This window comes from Rhinoraja longicauda, chromosome 4 (genome assembly GCF_053455715.1).
Source record: "Rhinoraja longicauda isolate Sanriku21f chromosome 4, sRhiLon1.1, whole genome shotgun sequence".
Classification (NCBI taxonomy): domain Eukaryota; kingdom Metazoa; phylum Chordata; class Chondrichthyes; order Rajiformes; family Arhynchobatidae; genus Rhinoraja; species Rhinoraja longicauda.
In genome coordinates this window covers 33124022-33143875 of record NC_135956.1, presented here as the reverse complement: position 1 = coordinate 33143875, position 19854 = coordinate 33124022, and the positions used below count along the sequence as shown (strand labels likewise).

Below are 19854 nucleotides of genomic sequence, written 5' to 3'. Positions count from 1 at the left end.
TTGCAATATGAATTGAAATGTGCGTTTCTTGCAATAAACTAATTTTGTTTTTGTACTTATAGAATCAGAAGAGTTACCTTCTGTGAACCCATCTAGTGTAGATGATAATGTGGATGATTCTGAAGCGGAAAAAGAATTAAAAAACGATGCTAACCAGCAATTGACACCATGCAAATCGATTCCATCATCTGCCCTGGATGAATATGAATTCAAGGATGATGATGATGATAATGTTGATGAAGAAGAAGAAGAAATAAGCAAGCTAGTAGATCAGAAACGGATTCGAAGAAGAGATGGTAAAAAGAGCGTTGTAAAAGAGAACAGTAGCTATTTAACACCTCCAAAGCTAGAATTTCAAAAACCATTCAAAATTAAAAAGCAGAAGTCAGCAAGAGTTCTTGTTTCGTCTAGTTCCGATAGCTCAGATGATGAATTGCATCAAGGGAAAAAAATATGTTCAACCAGCTTGCTAGAAATTGTTCCAGATTGCAGCAAATCAGATGCGCGGATAAAGAAAGAAAACCCGGTCACTCTTGAGCAGAAAGGAAAAGGGAAAAAAAACCTGAAGAAACAAAGTAAAAATAAAGAGAACCAGGAGTTCAAGGAGGAAAAGGAAGAAAAGGAAAATGCTAAACTGATGCTTTTTTCCACTTGCTCTGCTCTGGACTCGTTAGACCGCTCAAGAGAAGAGGATTCATTCAGAAAGTCTTTGAAAGATGATTCATCAGGTCATCAGTTCCACCTTTCAACTGCAAAGTCTCCAAAGCATGCATGTAGTTTAAATGAAAAACGAGCAAAGCCACTTAAACAGGAAAATGCTAAAACTGTCCCATCCTCAGGAGCATCAGAAATAACTTTCCAATCCGAGGTGGTTCGATTTGATCACCTTACAGATTCTGACTATACTTCTGAGAGTTCCAGCAATAAGTCTTTTAAATACAACACAAAGACAAAGCATCGCAAAAAGGATCCAAGTGTAGAATTTGGTGAAAATTCTGGGCAGAGAAGCAAAGAGGAGGAGACAAGCATATTTGATAACATGGAAGAGGTTTTTAAGAAGACTGACAAGGATGGCAAAGTAATAAAAAAACATAAACTAAAGCAGAAAGATAAAGAGAAAAACAAAATTAAGAAGGAACATGAAAATGAAAAGGGAAAACATAGACAAAAAGAGAGTGAAAAAATATATCCTGAGTTTGATAGAGAATACTGGAAAGAGAACTTCTTCAAAAATGATGACACTAATGAAACATTCAAGGATGAAAATTCAAATATGGCTCTTGCAGAAAAGCCATTGAAAGATAAAACTATCAGAGAAGAAAAAGTATCTAAAGAGAAGTATTTTAAGGATGAGAAAGTCTTCAAAGAGGACAGAGAAAAGGAAAAGTCTAAAAAGAACAAAAAAGAAAAGCACTATAAAGAAGAAAAAGAAATTAAACTTACAAATCTGGAAGAAAGAAAGGAAATTGTACTTGCAGACAAAGATGATTCCCTTTACTCAAGCGTTTTTCTGAAGAAAGAGCATACAGAGTTGTTCGAGAAAGAAAAAGGTGCAGATAAAGACAAATCTGATACTCCAGATAAAGAAAAGAAGGAAAGCAAGGAGAAAAGTGAAAAGAAGTCTCCCACTAAAGAAAGGGACTTGGAAAAGTTAGAGAGAAAATATTCCGACAGGGAGAAGAAAATAAAACACGAGAATAGGATGGAGAAAGAGAAATCAGAGACTCATGAGAAATCACAGGAAAAATCATGTAGTAAATTACAAGAGAGTGGAGAAAGGACAAAAGAGAAAGATCGATCTGGTAGCTTGTACTCCACTTCAGAAAAAATCCACCGGGAAAATGATAAATTGAAGAATGTTTTCTCTGTCAAAAAACCCGAGGAAAAAGAAAAGAGCAAAGAAAAATTGGACAAAAAGCATGAGAGAGAAAAAAATGAAAGGGAGCGTCATTCCAGTGGCATAAAGGACAAAGGGGAAAAAGAGAAGCATACTAATGAGAAGAAGGCTAAGTTCTCAGAAAAAGAATCGCAGGACAGCATTCTGAATAAAGCTGATAAAGTTAAAGTAAAGGAAAAGGAAAGAGATATAGAAAAAGAGAAGAAGAAAGAGAAATCTCGGGAAAAAGATGGTGACCCTGTGACAAACACCAAGCATGATGAAAAGAAACGCAGCACACTTGAGAGCAGCAAAGGGTCTCACGATAAATCATTTTCCTCAAAGGATAAAACCAAGGAAGATTTTCCGAAAACTCCTGAAATAAAAGATAGGGAAAAGAAGGAAAAAGACAGGCAAAAGGACAAAGTACCAATCAATGCTTCTGTTAAAGCAAAACTGAAAGAACCAGAAGCTGACAAACTGAAGTCTAAAGATTCTGGTGCCACAAAGGACGTGCGACCAAAAGAGAAGCGACTCGTAAATGATGACTTGATGCAAACCAGTTTTGAAAGAATGCTAAGTCTAAAGGATCTGGAGATTGAGCAATGGCACAAGAAACATAAAGAGAAGATAAAGATGAAAGAAAAGGAAAGACAGAGGCATCGGTCTGGCATTGACCTCTCAAAAATAAAAGAACGAGAGAAACTCAAGAGTTCAACCACAAGCAAAGAACTTACAAGGTCAAAAAGTTCAGATCCATCAGAGGTACATTTGAAAGACAAACAGCTGAAAGATGTTAACAACGTGAGATCATTGACTGTTGATATAAAACAGAATTTGCCAGAAACTCCAAAACCCCTCATAAGTTGTGAAAGTAATTTAACTGCATCTCCCAAACAAGAGCGTGATCGTATGGGACTTACTTCAAGATCCATTTCAATGATTTCTGTTGCAAGTTCAGAAGATTCATGCCAGACTTCTGCTGTAGCAACACCACGGCCTTTAACAGATTATGATTCGGATTTCACCATTGAGGGTTCTGAATCTCAGTCTTCCTTTTCACAGTCCGTATTTCCTTCCAGTGCCAAATCCCCTGCTGTATATGACCGAGACTCTGATGTTTTGGCTGATTTGCCAGATCGACTTAAATCACCACATTCCAGTAAACTTCCAGGCTCTTATTTGCGATCAGTGTCTGCTGACAATGCTAGAGGTGAGAATGAATGCCGATCTGTGGGTGATGTTCGGAGATGCACTATACCAACTGTGGCAAATGACCATGATAAACCGTTACACAAGCACCTCGAAATTAACCTGCCACTTTCGAGTGAAAAACAATATAGTTTTTCACCAGCCGTACAAAACCAGGCTTGCACCTCTCCTCGATCGGAACCACTTCCGGACAGTGGCCCTGAAGAGGGCGCATGTAATGGCACTTCTTGTTTACAGTCTCCTGCTGTAATTGTACCAAGTGACACTGATTATTTATCACAGAATACAACTCTCAACAGCATAAACATACAAAGTACTTCTCAGCAGATGCCCGTGGTACAGCCACAACTAAACTGTTTGAATAGCGAAATTCAGCCAGATAAACCAATGGAAATATCATACGATAGGCTCGATGTTCCTTCGCACAGTAGTAATGATGGCTATACAACCACAGCGGCTTGCGAGAAAAACAATTTTAGCCTTTTACAGCATGTTCCCCAAGAGTGGGGTTGTTCAGACCAGTTAATGTCAGAACTAGTATCCAAGTCTCCACAGAGACTTTGCAGCGAGTCTTCCCAAGTGACAAATCTCCTTGAAACACCATCGTATTTTTCGCCTGCACATTCATCTAATTCTTCTTGTACACGATCATCATTGGACAGTGATGTTGCCCCTCGGGTGCTCTTTTGGCCAAAATGTGGAGGAACTCCAGAAGACTTACCACAAACTCAAACTTTGCAAGATGCAGATCAGAGCTCCATTTCATGCAAACCACACACAGAATCTTCGGAGCTAGCTGATGAACAGGATGTTAAATATCCTCCTATTGATGGAAATGTTGATCTCATAAATCAAAAGACTATGGAAGATCCATCAAATGATTGCAAACCTAGTGAAATGCAAGGCTTGGAGGAAAACTGCTCTCCGCCATTATCAGTTGACAGCAATATTAATGAACATCTTGTGGACCAAACAAAGACTATACAGAGTTTATTAATTGAATCACAAGAAGAGATGGAAGGTACAAAAGTTACAGTTATAGCTGGTCACGAGTCAGCTTGTAATCAGGAGACCTCTCCTTTGGACAAAGTACTGGGAGCCTCAGTTGATGAAATGCAAGCTGAGCCAAAAGAAGAACAGCCCGAAGTGACACCTTCCACTGAACATGCACACCCACATTCAGTGAACGACCAGTCTCAGTCTTTGGAAAGTAAAGCTCAGGACCAAGATTCATCACTGGAGATGGAAGTCTCCCAAGATTTTGCAACTGATGGTCAGGACCCTGAGATAATGCATGAAGCAACATCAGACGATCTAAGGCAGTCCACTGAATCAACAAAGGAGGAATCAGAAGAACGAATGGAAGCCGACCGCGCAGAACAAGATATCCCTCAGAGGATTACTCGCAACAGAGCAAACATTTTAGCCAATCAAAGCAAACAGTCTGCAGTCAACTGTGCACAGCTCTCTGATAAGGACACAGAATCTTCAATGCCTGCGAAATGTAAATCTAAGTTAACAGAGGAGGAGGAAGGTCAGGTACACCATCCACATAAGCGAAAGTTGTCACGAGTTCCGCATCCCACACAAGTGAAATCCACCTTGCAGCAAGCTAAGGAAAAGACTCAGCAGTCACTGGCAGCCATTGTAGATTCTTTAAAATTAGACGAGATTCAACCTTACCATTCGGAAAAGGCAAACCCTTACTATGAGTATCTCCACATTAGAAAGAAAATAGAAGAAAAGCATAAAGTGCTGTGTAGCGTCACGCCACAAGCTCCACAGTTTTACGATGAGTTTGTCACCTTTACCGGATCATATCTGCTGGATGGAAACCCTTTGAGTAAACTTTGTATACCAACTGTAAGTGTTATCATCTAAAATAATTGCATTGATCTGGTTATTCTATATGATAAAAAGCCATAAACTCAGTTTTGTGTTGACTATATAACAATCTTGCTTGAATTGTTTATTCAAGAGAGTAAATTGAGATGATAATGGTGAACCCTTAGATCCGTAATTAATGACGAATTCACCATCCAGATCAGGCAAGTTACCCATTCTATGCATAGTCAGCCTTTGTGCACATCCTAGATATCAGTTTTTGCCCAATTCAGTCTCCATCTCTTCTAACATTGTGTCTGAATCCTCTTCCTCAACAATCAATAAGCTGATGTACCAGCTTGATGTATATAAAACATTTTGCCTACAGCATTTTTTCCTGTCTGATTTAATTTTACCAGATAATTCCCTTCTCATCTCAATGAAGTTAGCTTTCTTTCAGTTTAGAAGTTATACTTTAAATTGATCCATGCTTGTCGCCTTCACTGCATTAATTACTGCAATATCTCATTACATTTTATGCAACAATAATCACTTTTTCCTAAGTGTTCTTCCACAGACATTTGACCTCACTCCCCATCTCCATTTTCAGCAATGCTTTCTTCCTCTTCCTTGATGGACTAGGAACCCTCTGGTCAAAGAACACATTTCAGAATGTGTTCTGAAACACATTTCAGAATGTGTTCTGAAACACATTCCTCCTTTCTTTCCCTTTAATCTTGCACAATACCAATGGATATTTTGCAAATTAAAGTTGCCCAATTTCATCAGTCTGAAGAAGGGTCCCACCCCAAAACGTCGCTCAGCCTTTTTTGCCAGAGAGCACTATCATCAAATTGTTGCATGACATTGTCATTTCCCTGCAGATTTGTTCCTTTGTTCCCTTCTCCCTATTTGGATGCTTATGGCCTTCATTACTTATTATTATTATTTGAAGCTTTATTCTTCATAACAACCAAATTGATTTTTTCCTGCCCCCCCTCAAAGACACCAACTATTTTCAACGCCACACTATCTACCCAAATCAGAACAGTCACCCCATCTTCCTTTTTATCTTCCCAATACATTGAGTACTTTTTATCCATGAATATTGGGCTTAGTCCTGCCCCTTCTAAATCCATGTATGTTATTATTTTTACTATATTATGTTCCAAAGGCAGTTTGTCTTTGTGGATTACAAGTTTTATTCACCGCACTCTGCAATCTAAATCTTTGTACTCCATATTAGGTCACTGTAATGTAATGTGGTACTGCTATTTTCTCAAGTAGAATCTAACATTAGTTTGAATTGTACAATTATACATTTCACTTTTGTGTAAATTTTCTGATGTTTGCAGCAAATGTTACATTTTATGAGAGCAAATTCTCACTTCATGCTTTATCGTATTGGGGGAAATTTTTGTATCAAATTTGGTTCAAATGTAGAGCTGCTGCCTCATTGCCGCAGTGATCCCAGATTTCATCCTCATCTCTGGTGCTGCCTTGTGGAGTTTTCACATTTTTCCTGTGACAGTATGTTTCCTCTGGGTGCTTCAGTTTCCTTCCACATCACAAAGACATGCAGCGCGATAGATTAATTGACTCCAGTGAATGGTAGTAATCAGGTAGTAATTGGGCTCGGCCGACAACAGAACTGGGAGGGAGCCACTGGAGTTGTTGGATGCAAGGAGCAAAGGCCAGTAGGAGGGTGAACCAGGGTAATGCCTCCATCGCCTTCAAGGTTGGCTGCAGAAGGCCCGCCCAGGATACAAAGATGGCCGGGCGAGGAGATGCATGTCGATTCGTGGGCTGATCTGGTTGAGGGCAAGGGAGGAAGGCCCTGCAGGAGCCTGGGGCTTGCCTGGATCGATAACCGCCCCAGTAGACTGAGGATTGTCAGTGCAGACTCACTGGACCAACAGGCCTTCATTGCATGCTTTGTTTGAGTATCTATCCATGACTTTAAATTTACCAGCATGAAAAAATAATGTTTTTAAATATGCAAAATTTGTCTTAATAGTGAGCACTCTAACTTTTTTTTAAAAAGATAACTCCTCCTCCATCACTGTGTGAAGCATTGAAAGAACTCTTCAGGCAACAGGAAGTCATTCGAATGAAGCTTCGATTACAACATAGTATTGAACGGGTACGGTCTTGTTTCAAATTTGTCTGAGCTTTGAATCTGTCTAGCATTTTAGAACATATCTGAAGAATTCCCTTGGAATCATATCCTCAATTTTAAATACCTTCGGAAAAGGTGGCAGCATTTGCTTGTTTTCAATATTATACCATGTAGGTGAGATAAACAAGAAACTGTACCTGCTTACATTACTGTCTATAAATAAACTTGTGAATATAATGGGATGGATTTTTGTGGGTGGCAGCTGCACATTTCATTCGCTGATAGACTAGACTTTCTTGTGTGCTTTGAATAGGAGTTTGTTGTGATGAGAAAATATTTTGGCACACTGCCTTCTGCAGGGGATCTGAGAACAAAATTAACAATGTCTCTCCTTACCCAGACGTATTTACGGACTGGACACACATAAACTATACAGAGCCTGAATCAGGCAGCTTCTTGTTATAGAGAAAGCTAAATCAAAAGGGAGAGAGAATTATGGACGAGAGAAATAAGAGAGAGATTGTAAAATTATCATTTCTTCATCTATTAAAAATTGTAATTAAAACAATATACTTGTGACGGTGAAGTTTCAAATCTGAAAAGATGTTTGGCAGTAATTTTATGTATCACAGATTTACAAGTTTACTTACACTGGAATGGACACGTATCTATTTTTAAAAATCAAAAAATGCAGATGCTGGAGATCTGAAGCAAAAAATGTGGAAATATTCAGCATGTCAGGCAGCAGCTGTTGAAAAACAAACAGAATTAAATTTGTTTCTCTTTTTAACTTTAGTGTGTTTAGGGTATATTATGATACAAATATATCAGTATGAACTTGTCATTGATCTATCAAGTCTCTCAACATGATACTGATACTGATACTGAACATGTAGGCAGACCAGACTTTGGACTTAGGAAATGGCACCAAAAAATGGCGACACCTGCATATGCTAAAAAAAAATCACTCTGCAGTTGCACATGTGACAAATAAAGCACGATTGAATAAAACATGGGGATTAATATAAATGGATTGTCAGTGCAGACTCACTGGACCAACAGGCCTTTATTGCATGCTTTGTCTGTGTAGCTATCTATGACTTTAAATTTACCAGCATGAAAAAATAATGTTTTTAAGTATCGGTCCAGCCATTAAATGCAATTACACAGTTGTCAGAAGATATTTTTCAAGAGCACTGAGGATTGACAGCTTCACTCTATTTTTACAAGTTGTAGGCAAATTCCTACTGCCTGATAATGAACGAGCTGAAACTATTTCAAATCAATTGCAAAATAGTTTGAACTTGCACCACTTCTTAATTGATAGCCTTCATATAGATTGGGTGCCTTACTTTCATTTGAATATATTCCTGTTTACTTGCAGGAGAAGCTTATTATGTCAAATGAACAAGAGGTTCTGAGAGTCCATTACCGTGCAGCAAGGACACTAGCAAATCAGACTTTGCCTTTTAGTGCCTGTACTGTGCTTCTGGATGCAGAAGTCTACAACATGCCTCAGGACCCTCAGGTACGTATAGTTCTGTAGGCATTCACCACCCTCTGTGTGGGGGGGAAAAAAGTTGCCCTGCATATCTCCTTTAAACTTTGCCCCTCTCCCTGTAAACCTATACCCTCTAGTATTTGATTTTTTCCATCCCGGGAAAAAGGTTTTTACTGAGTTCCTCCAGCAAGTTTGAGAAATCTGTTGTCGGGGACGGGCAAAATAAAGCTTTGTATTTGATTAAATTAAGTTAGTGTAAATATATATATTTTGTTATTTGAATCTTTTAGTTTTTCATTCTTTTCACAATTTCATATTTTTTAAATGTTCTGAATAATTCAAGTCCTAAACAATAAAGAGATTCAAAAACCATTATGGCAGCACAGTTACGCAGCAGTAGATGTTGCTGCCTTACAGTGCCAAAGACCTAGGTTCGATTCTCAATACGGGGGCTGTCTGTATGGTGTTTGTACGTTCTCCCTGTGACCGCGTGGGTTTTCTCCAGATGCTCCGGTTTACTCCCAGACTCCAAAGACGTACAGGTTTGTAGATTAATTAGCTTTGGTAAAATTGTAAATTGGCCCTTGTGTGTAGGATAGTGCTACTGTACAAGGTGATCACTGGTTGGTGCTGACTTGGTGGGCCGAAGTGCCAATTTCCGTGCTGTATCCCTAAAGTCTAAAGTAAAGTCTTAAGTGGCAGCTTTCGCCACCCTGAGCCTGGGCATGGAACATCACCTGCAGTCAAAGCTGTTCTGTCAGCACAGGTGGACATTGGCATTCGGAGATGCTATGCACTGGTGAGCCGGGAATCATGGTGTCACAGTAGGATTGCACCTTGGATGGTGCTGAAACACCTTCAAAGGCAACTAATCTCAGGGCAGAGAAAGACTTGCCCCAATGTTTTGATTAAAAGTTTCTGAAGTTGTTACTCATATTATTGTAAAATCTTTGCCTCAGGGTGATGAAAATAAAACATCGGTGAGAGATCGATTCAATGCACGCCAGTTTATGTCCTGGTTGCAAGACGTAGATGATAAGTTTGACAAATTGAAGGTAAGTTTCCCCTTGGGAAATATTGAAATATAGTACAATAAGTATAAAATAATATAATGCTATAATACCTAAAGAAATCAATAATCCAGTGAATAATTTTACGAGTCCCTATGCTTGTGAATTCTCACTAGAAAAAATTAAGCTGTTGGGCAGAGTCAGAGGTGAACCTGGAAGTTTCAAAATTACAATGGAAAGTACTTTTGGCCATTGAACGAATTTGTTCATCTAATACTGACAGATGATTCGCATAGATTAATTAGAAAAAATCACAGTTCATTATCAACTCCATGGAGCCTTAACTGTTTGGTTCAAGTTTGTTTTTACACATACTTCCTCTAGCATCCATGATCCTGGGGGAAAAACGAGGTGTTAAATTATTACGGAGATTGTAGTTGGGAATTTTTTTTTTTGAATAGTTGGTGTTGAATGGGCAAATAGATATGTGATACAATTTATTTAGGGATATGACAACTTAAATAAACTCCCAACAAAAACCAATGTACTGAAATAAAGGCAAAAATGCAAGAAATATTCAGCAGGTTCTGATGAACCCATTAATCATGATTCTCTCCACTATATCTCCCAGGTCTCCTGAATATTTCCAGGACTTTCTGCTTTTATTCCAAATCTTCTTGTATCGAGAACGTACTGTATGAAGTTTGAAAATGCATAGCTTAATGAAGCCTGAGACAAGGTCTTCAATTTTCTGAGTACAGGACCATCACCGATTTTCTGGCAACTGGTGGTGCCTTTACCACCCCATCCCCCCAATCTGAACAAAATCCTCCCCGAGCAGCCCCCCAAAAATTTGGCGCCGAGGCTGCGTAACTCGGCCAATCACGACCTCATCGGGACTTCCACTCCAATCGGCAGGTCGAATTTGTCCCCTGCTTCCAGGGATCTGGAATTACCAGCAGGTCGCCAATTGACGGTCAGATATGACGCCTGTGGCCAGGGCTCTGAAACTCCAGTCTGGCCAGAGCAACAGATCCATTCCCGCAGCCGATTTCCACGGCCGACGTTGTGGGCCAGTATCTCAGCCCCCCCCCCCCCCCCCCCCCCCAAGGGCGTGACTTCTGTTGGTTCTGGCAAAATGGATAACCTAGAACTGCTCTGGAAACAAGAGTGCCGGAAAATCAGTGGTGGGCCTGTATAGTAAGTCAGTTTCATCTTGCAATTAATTCTTAATTCATTGCAGACATGCCTTCTTATGAGACAGCAGCATGAAGCTGCGGCATTGAATGCAGTGCAAAGACTGGAGTGGCAACTTAAACTACAAGAACTTGATCCTTCCTCGTACAAATCATTGAGCATCTTTGAGATTCCTGAGTTTTACATCCCACTTGTTGATGTTAATGATGATTTTGACTTAACACCAATATGATTGTGCATCTGTTCTGGAGGTTTTAAGCTAGTGCTTAATGATATAGTTAGTCACTGCTGAATGACACAGGACAGTTGCAAATAGGCTTGTGTATTTGGTTCCAGAGCACTTGGATGAAAAGTGAGGAATTGAGTATATGGGTACGTGTGGTAAAGAAGGTGCAGTACCATTCCTGCATGATGATGTGAGATTCAGCACTAACGCACTGTGACTTCCCATCACTGTTTACCAGTAACCACTACTGTTTTTCAGTAGTATAACAGTTGTAGCTGACAAATAGATGTAATTCCCTATTAATATTTGCCTGTAATTTAAAGTTTACAAGATGGGGGCATTTGCTACATTATGTTCGTACCAGCAGCGCTGGAAGCTGCAAGGTGATGGGGGCAAAGATACTCTGTCCCCAAGGAGGAGTTCATGGTACAATTAGAACCTCATCTTTGCACTCTCAGCTTGAGTGCTGCCTCATTTAAAAAATATTATACAATGGCTCCGAATATCGAGGCATTTCACCTATTGGGATCTGTTTCTGGGTAACATTCTAACACAAACCCAAATCTATCTATCTAAAATACCATATTCTTCATCACTGTAGTATTCCTCTCCATTCAAAACAGAAACTACTGCATCAAGAGGCACTTGCTGGTTTTGTAAATGTTTCAAGAATTAATGGTATTTAAAAATATTTCTGTTTACATGCCTGCACTTTGTTAAATTTATTCACCTTATAATTTTGAGCACTTCAGAGTCCTTTCATCCACAAGGTATAAAAACACTTTTCAGGCCTCTGAAACCAGGTGTTTGTCCCCGAGGGACGTTTAGATACATCTGAATGAACCTTGAGTTTGGGAAGTCAAAATTTAACTTTGTCTTCCTAGTAATGTCCTTATATCTCAAGTTGCTGGCAGTAACTGCTCTGTTCGAGTATATATTTAGATCAGCCAGCAATCCAGGCTCTCAAATTTGGGCAGTTCAAACCAACAACAAAAAAATAAACTAAATGGGGCTGTTATTAGACTCTAGAGCCTCATGCAGCTCTATGGACTACATTGGACACATCTTTCTTAAGCTAGCTGCTCTGTGTATATGTTTATCATTTGTTCAGTTTATCAATTCTCTTTTCAGTGATAACTTGATAATTTAAAGCAAAGCATTCTCGAGTGCTATTCATTATCTTGCTCCACTGCTGCCAAATTATTCAGTATCACATTGCTTTATCCACACATCCACAGGTTTAGAGTTTCTCTAAGTAGCTTATTCCATGTTTCTTCCCTCCCTCATCCCCCTGTGATTCTTCTACATGTCGTCACTAAGCTACTCTCTGGCTGACTCCCAAGTAGTATATTATAGCTAGGCTCTATTCCATTTCCTAATAAGTAGGTTTCTAATTTCCTAATAAGTAGGTATGTAGGTTAATTGACTGGGTAGATGTAAAAATTGTCCCTAGTGGGTGTAGGATAGTGTTAATGTGCAGGGATCGCTGGGCGGCGCGGACTTGGTGGGCCGAAAAGGCCTGTTTCCGCGCTGTATATATATGATATGATATGATATGATAAGTAGATAATCATAATAAAATACACCTTGGGCCTTTTATTATTTTACTGCCATGAAGAGGCAAGCACTGTACTCTAATTTGAATTTATAGAGAACAGACAAATTGGTTCTTAAAAATAAATGAATCCCATCATTCTTCTGTTACCAGTTCTGATCCTGGATACTGTACAGAATGTTTTTGTTTTTGAGGGTGGGGGGAATTCTGCACAGATGTATTATTTTGTCTTTTTTTTAAATAAGTTATTTTATACATATCATTGCGCAGATGTAAATAACATTGTATTTAACAATATTGTTTAAAATATGTACAAAGGAAATTATATAGTTATTTTGATTGTATAGCCCATTAATTGTCTAATGTTTCAATGGACCAAAGTTGCAATTGATAGTTGGTTTTATATTGATTGTAATGTGCCGTGGTTTGACCTTGTTTGTTAGGGCATGTGTTTGGTTTGCTTTTTACATTGCAGCAACTGTTCAAGATTACAATTACGATGCAATGCATGCGTTACCAGGTTATCTTGTGTCCTGTTCTCCTCCTCCCCCTCACCTCACATCCTGAAGAAAAATCTGCAGCAGAACCTATTTTTTCAGCACAAATGCTTTTTGAATTATAGTTCTAAAAGTGTAAATTGTTTATTTTAATATTTACCTGTTGATTAATATGTAAATACATGTAAATATATTGTTAAATAAATTTTAATGGTCATGTTAATTAAATAGAGTTGCATCAATGGCTGTTCAAATGGAATGGGATTTGTTTCATTGTCTTTCGGTGTCTGCTTTTGAATCACAGATAAGTAATTTCTATTTGTTTTAGTAGGAAGAACACTATTTTTAACTGCACTTAAATTTGGAAAGTTACCATTCATTAATGATCGTCACTTAGGTTTGATGGACCTAAAAGTATTTTCTTGTGTTGGACTTTGTTCTGTAATGATAATCCTTATCTAATAAAATTTGATTTCCGTAGAAATTGCATAGAATTTGCATAGAATTCAAGATGGTGATAATTCTGTCTGAAGAAGGGTCCCAACCCGAAACATCACCCATCGGTGTGAGCCGAGACACGCAGCCCAGACCATCACACAAACCAATCTTCCTTCCAGTGACTCAATTTGTACCTCACACTGCTTCGGCAAGGCGAGCAGTATAATCAAGGAAGAATCGCACGCTGGCCACTCCCTCTTTTCCCTTCCCATCTGGCAAAAGATATAACAGTGTGAAAACGCACACCTCCAGATTCAGGGACAGTTTCTTCCCATCTGTTATCAGGCTACTAAACCATCCTGCCACAACCAGAGAGCAGTCCTGAACTACTATCTACCTCATTGGAGACCTTGTGCTATCTTTGATCGGACTTACTGGCTTTATCTTGCACTAAATGTTATTCACATTATTCCCTTTATCATGTATCTGTACACTGTGAATGGCTCGATTGTAATCATGTTTTGTCTTTCTGCTGACTGGTTAGCATGCAACAAAAGTTTTTCACTGTACCTCGGTACAAGTGACAATAAACAAAACAAAACTAAACTCTCGTTTTTCTCCAGAGATGCTGCCTGACCCACACTCCCAACATCTCAAGATGGTGACAACTATTTGACCCAACAAGTCAATGTTGGTAACAAAAATAGGATACCAGGCAGCATCTGTGAAGAGGGAAACAGAGTAGATGTTTCAGGTCAATGACTGTTTACAATGAGTTTCTGTTTTCATTTCAGATATTCAACATTTACAATTTTATTTTTGTTTTTTCGGTCTATGTTGCTTGTGATCTTTTCACCAGCAGCTCTAATGCCAAGTGCCCATTCTGTTTGAATCCTTCATTACACCTGTCAAACTCACTCGGCCACTTAATCATCCTTCATTTTCCATTTGTCTTGAGTGTTTTAAGCATTTTTGGCTTTTATTTCAGATTTTTAGTCTTTAATTGGCATCTTTTAATTTAACTTTTCCCTATTTACTTGACAAATAGGTCTGTTTAGGTGACTGAAGTTTGCATTTTATTAAAAGCACAAAACATTAGTTGTGCAATTCTCTGCTCCTGATGAGGCTATAATTTGAAACAAATATCACATTTGCCAGCCTTCCATTCTGTTTTTTCAATGTACTATATTGTACTCTAGAGCTGACATTTCTATTTACCTTTTCTGATGTCACCCCATCATTTTGAATACATGCCGGAATATTCTCAGATTTCTCCAACAATTCCACACTCTGACCATGTTCAGCCCACTCAGTGTTGTGAGGTTAGATGCAATCCCATTCTGGGCCATGCTTGGGTTGTGGGGAAAAGATAAACAAAATGGTTTTACTTTCAAAAACAGTTGATTGCAATTTTGATGTGAAATCAAAATAAACATAACTAGTGCTCCTTAAATCAAGTTGCTAGTTTCTACCAAGAATTAATTCTGTTTCTGGTCAATGCAGTAAGTGCTCCAATTATATAAAGAACTCTATAGTATGAGGGACAACATAAAGATTCTATCATTCAATGGATCTTGATTTCTGCCTGGTGTATTGTCCCCATCTGATTCACTTCAGATTCTACAGTAAATGAAGATGGGGATTCAGGAGTTTATGCTTATGATTGAAGACCCAACAACAGCAACAGGGTATGGGAGGACGATTGGTAATATTTTGAACCCAAAAACAAAATACTTGATCTATCTTCCATATGATGTCTGGTCCAGAAGACACACCAGGTAAGCATGGTGCCCCTCAACTATCATATAGCACACATGAAGCCTCCAAGTAAAATACTAATCTATACAAATGAACTTCTAACCATAGTGTAAGGTAATATTTTCACAACCTTGAAAGAAACTACTCTTTTAAGATATGTTTATCATGATGAATATCTCTTAAGAGGTATGGCTTTACAAAAACAGCAAATAAATCAATCAAGCATAATTGTTAATTGTGTTGCAAAGATTTGTAATATTGCTTGAAAACTTTGCAAGTTTATGGTAAGATCTTCCTAATCCATCCAGCAATATCCATGTAACTGCTGAAAAACCTGTTGCCCATGTGACAAGCTTGAAAATGACAATTTAAGCCTTGCTTAATTTGGACTGCTAATTTACAGACTCTTTTTTTGAACTAGAGGAGCTGCAAAGTTATTCTTTCTTCTGGATGTCCCACCAAACAAATGATCCAAGGATGATAAGGAGATAATACTTCCAATGAAACAAAATGTTATGGTTCTATTAAATTCCTTTTAGTGATGAAAATGGAACGTATACACATCAGGACCAATAATAAAGATAGATACAGGAAAGATTAAAATAATTATTTGAATACTACATTGGGAAAAACAATTGACCTATGAAAAGAATTCCACATTTGGTTATTATATCTGAATACATTGGGGAATATAGAAGTCGGAATCATCTGTTTCTCTGTAAAGTATCAGTCATAATCTGCTCAGAGTTTTGCTTGCAGGATCATTCTGGAACCATCTCTCAGCCACCCCAATGAGAGTAAGTTCTGAATATTCTGAGATGTGAAGGTAGATCTCATGATTGAGTTCAAAAAATTCCTAGCTTTTCAAGTTTCCAAGTCCAGGACAATTTCTAATTGTTATAATATCATGCCAAAATACACAATGCTTGTACCAGACAGCAGCCCAGACCATCACACAAACCAACCTCCCTTCCATTTACTCCGTTTATACCTCAGGCTGCCTCGGCAAGGCCAGCACCATAATCAAGGACGAGTTGCACACTGGCCGCTCCCTCTTCTCTCTCCCATTAGGCAAATATATATGTGTAAAAACGCACACACCACATTCAGGGATCGTTTCTTCCCAGCTGTTATCAGGCAACTGAATCATCCTACCACTACCAGAGAGGAGTCCTAAACTACCTCATTGGTGACCTTCGGACTATCCTTGAAAGGACTTTACCGGCTTTACCCTTGCACTAAACGTTATTCCTTTATTGTGTCTCTCTACATTGTAAATGGCTCGATTATAATCATGTATTGTCTTTCCGCTGACTGGATGGCACACAACAGAAGCTTTTCACTGTACCTCGGTACACGTTCCAATAAGCTAAATAAATAAAGCCTTTCATGCCAGGATGAATTTGGAAGATTGCCTTTCTGATCCGATTATTGGCAACATGACAATGTAATTGATTGCACGTGATGTGAAGTTACTGCAGCTCTATCAATTATTTCCCAGTCTACTTAGTCCATGTTTCTACATTTGGAGAATTGGAATGATTCTGGTATATAGACAATACTTTATTGGGAGCAGATGTGCTGATCTTATTTTCTTGTCCAGGTGTATCTATTTTGCATTAGATTTCTGGAGGACAGTTATGCCAGTTATAGTCAGAGTAGCATACCACAAACCTAATGCAGTTAGGCCTGCCGTGTCCACGCTGGCTATCAATTACTAATCTATACTAAACCCTAAACAGTCTGAAGAAGGGTCTCGACCTGAAACGTCACCCATTCCTTCTCTCTGGAGATGCTGCCTGTCCCGCTGAGTTATTCCAGCTTATTGTGTCTAAATTCATTTACAAGCACTTCGCAGGTGGCAAATTAAACGTTTATCTGGATACTTAATATTGTGAGATTCCACTAATCGATGTACCAGATTTCAACCACCCTCTAGGTGAATGTATTCTTCCTCAAATGCCCTTTAGCTTATTAGCCCTTACCCAAAACTATGTGCTCTAATATTTGATACCTTTGTTATGAAGGAAAAAAAATCTTACTATCTACCCTGTCTTTGTCCCTCATAAATTTTGTGCACTTGCATCAGGCTTCCACACCAGGGCATGCAAACTCAGTCTCCCATAAGTGAAATTCCCATCCTGGTGAGTCTCTTGTGCAGCTTCTCCAGTACCATCACATCCTTCCTACTGTGGTGACCAGAACTATGTACAATATTATGGCTATGGCCTAACCAAAGTTGTATCACAACCTTCCTGTTCTTGCCTTCATGAGCCAGGGCATAGAATACAAGAATCTCAAGTACTGCCTTCATCTTATCTACATGTGCTCTCACCTTCACTGATTCTTGGACACATGCAGCAAGTCCCTCTGTTGTTCAATATCCCTAAGACCCGTTCATTTTGTTTGCCCTACCTTTATTAGTCCCCCCCAAAGTGATCACCCTGCACAAGTCAGGATTAAATTTTATCCGCCATTCCATTTGTTTTACCAACGGACAATATCATCCTGTGGTCTCATTGTCAGCAACACTGGCAGCTGCAAGCTGACTAATCATACTTTCCACATTCGCATCCAAATTGTTAAGCTATACAGAGAAGACATTGCCAGGACTCGAGCGGCCTGAGCTATTAGGGAGAGGTTGGGCAGGCTAGGACTTTATTCTTTGGAGTGCAGGAGGCTGAGGAGTGATCTTATAGAGGTGTATAAAATCCTAACAGGAATTGATAGAATGAATGAACACATGTTGTCCCAGGGTAGGGGAATCAAGAACCAGAAAACAGGTTTAAGGTGAGGGGGGGTGGAATTTAATAGGAGCCTGAAGGACAATTTTTTCACATGGAAGGTGGTGGGTATGTGGAACAATCTGCTAGTGGAAGTACTCGAGGCAGGTACAATAACTACATTTAAAAGACATCCGGATAGGAAACGTTTAGAATATGGGCCAAATGCAGGTAAATGAAACTAGTTTCGCTGTTGAATCTTAGTCAGTATGGACAAGTTGGGCCAGTACCTATTTCTATGCTGTATATCTCTGTGACTGTATAACTAATATTAAGTATCCAGATCTAGCACTGACATCACCAGTTACAGGCTACAATCACAATACCAACCCTCCACCATGACCCACTGCCTCCTGTCACCTAGCCAATTTTGATTCCAATTTGCTAACTTACCTTGAATTGCAGTCCTTGATGAATAAAGGTACTATGCTGCCTACCAGTCTGGTAACTCATTGGTAGCTAATGCAGATTTAATCATGTGTAACGGGGCTCCAGCGATCCCTTCCCTCTTATAACAATTGACCAGCTCTGAAGAATTACCAACCTTTAAACCTGAAAAGGCATCCATTACCACCATTTTAATGCTAATGTGTTCTAGAATGTCACCATTGATTTCCCTGAATTCTCCAGCTGCAATGTAATGTCCTTCTCCTTTGCCGATGCAGATGAGACTTATTCATTTAAGACCTCACTATTGTTCTCTGATCCCAGGTACAGATGGCTACTTTCGTACTTAATGGTTTCCCTAAATAATGCACCAGCCCTTAATGGGAATGTCCTTAATCCTGCTGCCAGGAACAGCAAATGCCTTCTCTTTGCCCTTTTCTGCTAATTGCCCCTTTACACTGTAAGCTCTTAAAAGGGCTCCTCTGTTTTCTGTTCTCTACACCTGTCATTTGCTTTATTTTGTTTTTAAATAGAACTCTCAATAGCCCTTGATGTCCAGGGGTTAATGAGACTTGCCATCATTATGCCCTTTGCCATCATTATTATGCTCATATCATTTGTAAAATATTGGGTCTGAACTCTCACTACTTCACATTTAAAAGTTTCCACTTGTTCGTTATAGCCTTGTCCATAACCTACTGCTTCCAAATTATTTTTGCTGGGACCTGCCTTATAATGCTGAAATTAGGTTATGCTAAAAATTTCAGCCCTCTTAGAATTTTAATTTAAAACACCCAGTTAATATTGAGGAAGAAATCTTCCACTAGTCCTTGCTGCAGATTAAGCAGGATTAAGGACAATCTTCCACTAATATTAAGCATCTCTGATTTCTGTGCTCCTCTGTCTCCTGACGACTTTCTGTTGCCACATTAGGACAGCACAGTGGCGCAGCTGTAAGGTTTCTACCTTACAGCCTTAGAGACCCGAGTTCGATCCTGACCACGGATGCTGTCTACAGAGTTTGTGCTTTCTCCCTATAAACATGGGTGCTCTGGGTTCACCCCACACTCCAAAGACGTGCAGGTTTGTAGGTTAATTGGCTTCAGTAAAATTGTAAATTGTCCCTAGTGCCTAAGAGAGTACTAGTGTACAGGGTGATTGTTGGTTTGCAATGATGAGATGGGCCGAAGGGCCTGTTTCATGCTGTTTGTCTAAGGTTGAGTTATACAAATATGGAGAACTAAGAGACCGCAGTGCTATAATCACGAGCAAAAACAGTGCAGGAGGAACTAAGAAAGTCAGTTTGAAGAAGGGTCTCAACCGAAAACAATGGCTGTCTTTTTCCCTCCATAGATGCTACCTGGCCTGCTGAGTTCCTTCAGCGCTTAAAAAAAAATTAAATATGGCCTCATTTGAAGAGCTTTCTCAGATATCCACCCTCCTTACTGCACCAAATGCAATCAATATCACT

The 19854-nt window shown here is 39.1% G+C and overlaps 1 protein-coding gene across 7 annotated transcripts in view; it reads left to right on the top strand.

The window, feature by feature from the left end:
- ankrd12 (ankyrin repeat domain 12) overlaps window positions 1-14279 on the top strand; it is a 157413-nt gene extending 143134 nt beyond the window's left edge. For all 7 annotated transcript variants that reach the window (XM_078397484.1, XM_078397482.1, XM_078397488.1 and 4 more), the window contains 5 exons: window positions 63-4951; window positions 6957-7055; window positions 8416-8559; window positions 9492-9587; window positions 10786-14279. In XM_078397484.1, coding sequence (XP_078253610.1) covers window positions 63-4951; window positions 6957-7055; window positions 8416-8559; window positions 9492-9587; window positions 10786-10971 — 5414 coding nt within the window. In that variant the 3' untranslated portion in view covers window positions 10972-14279. The remainder of the gene's footprint in view (window positions 1-62; window positions 4952-6956; window positions 7056-8415; window positions 8560-9491; window positions 9588-10785) is intronic.
- Window positions 14280-19854: the final 5575 nt, after the last annotated feature.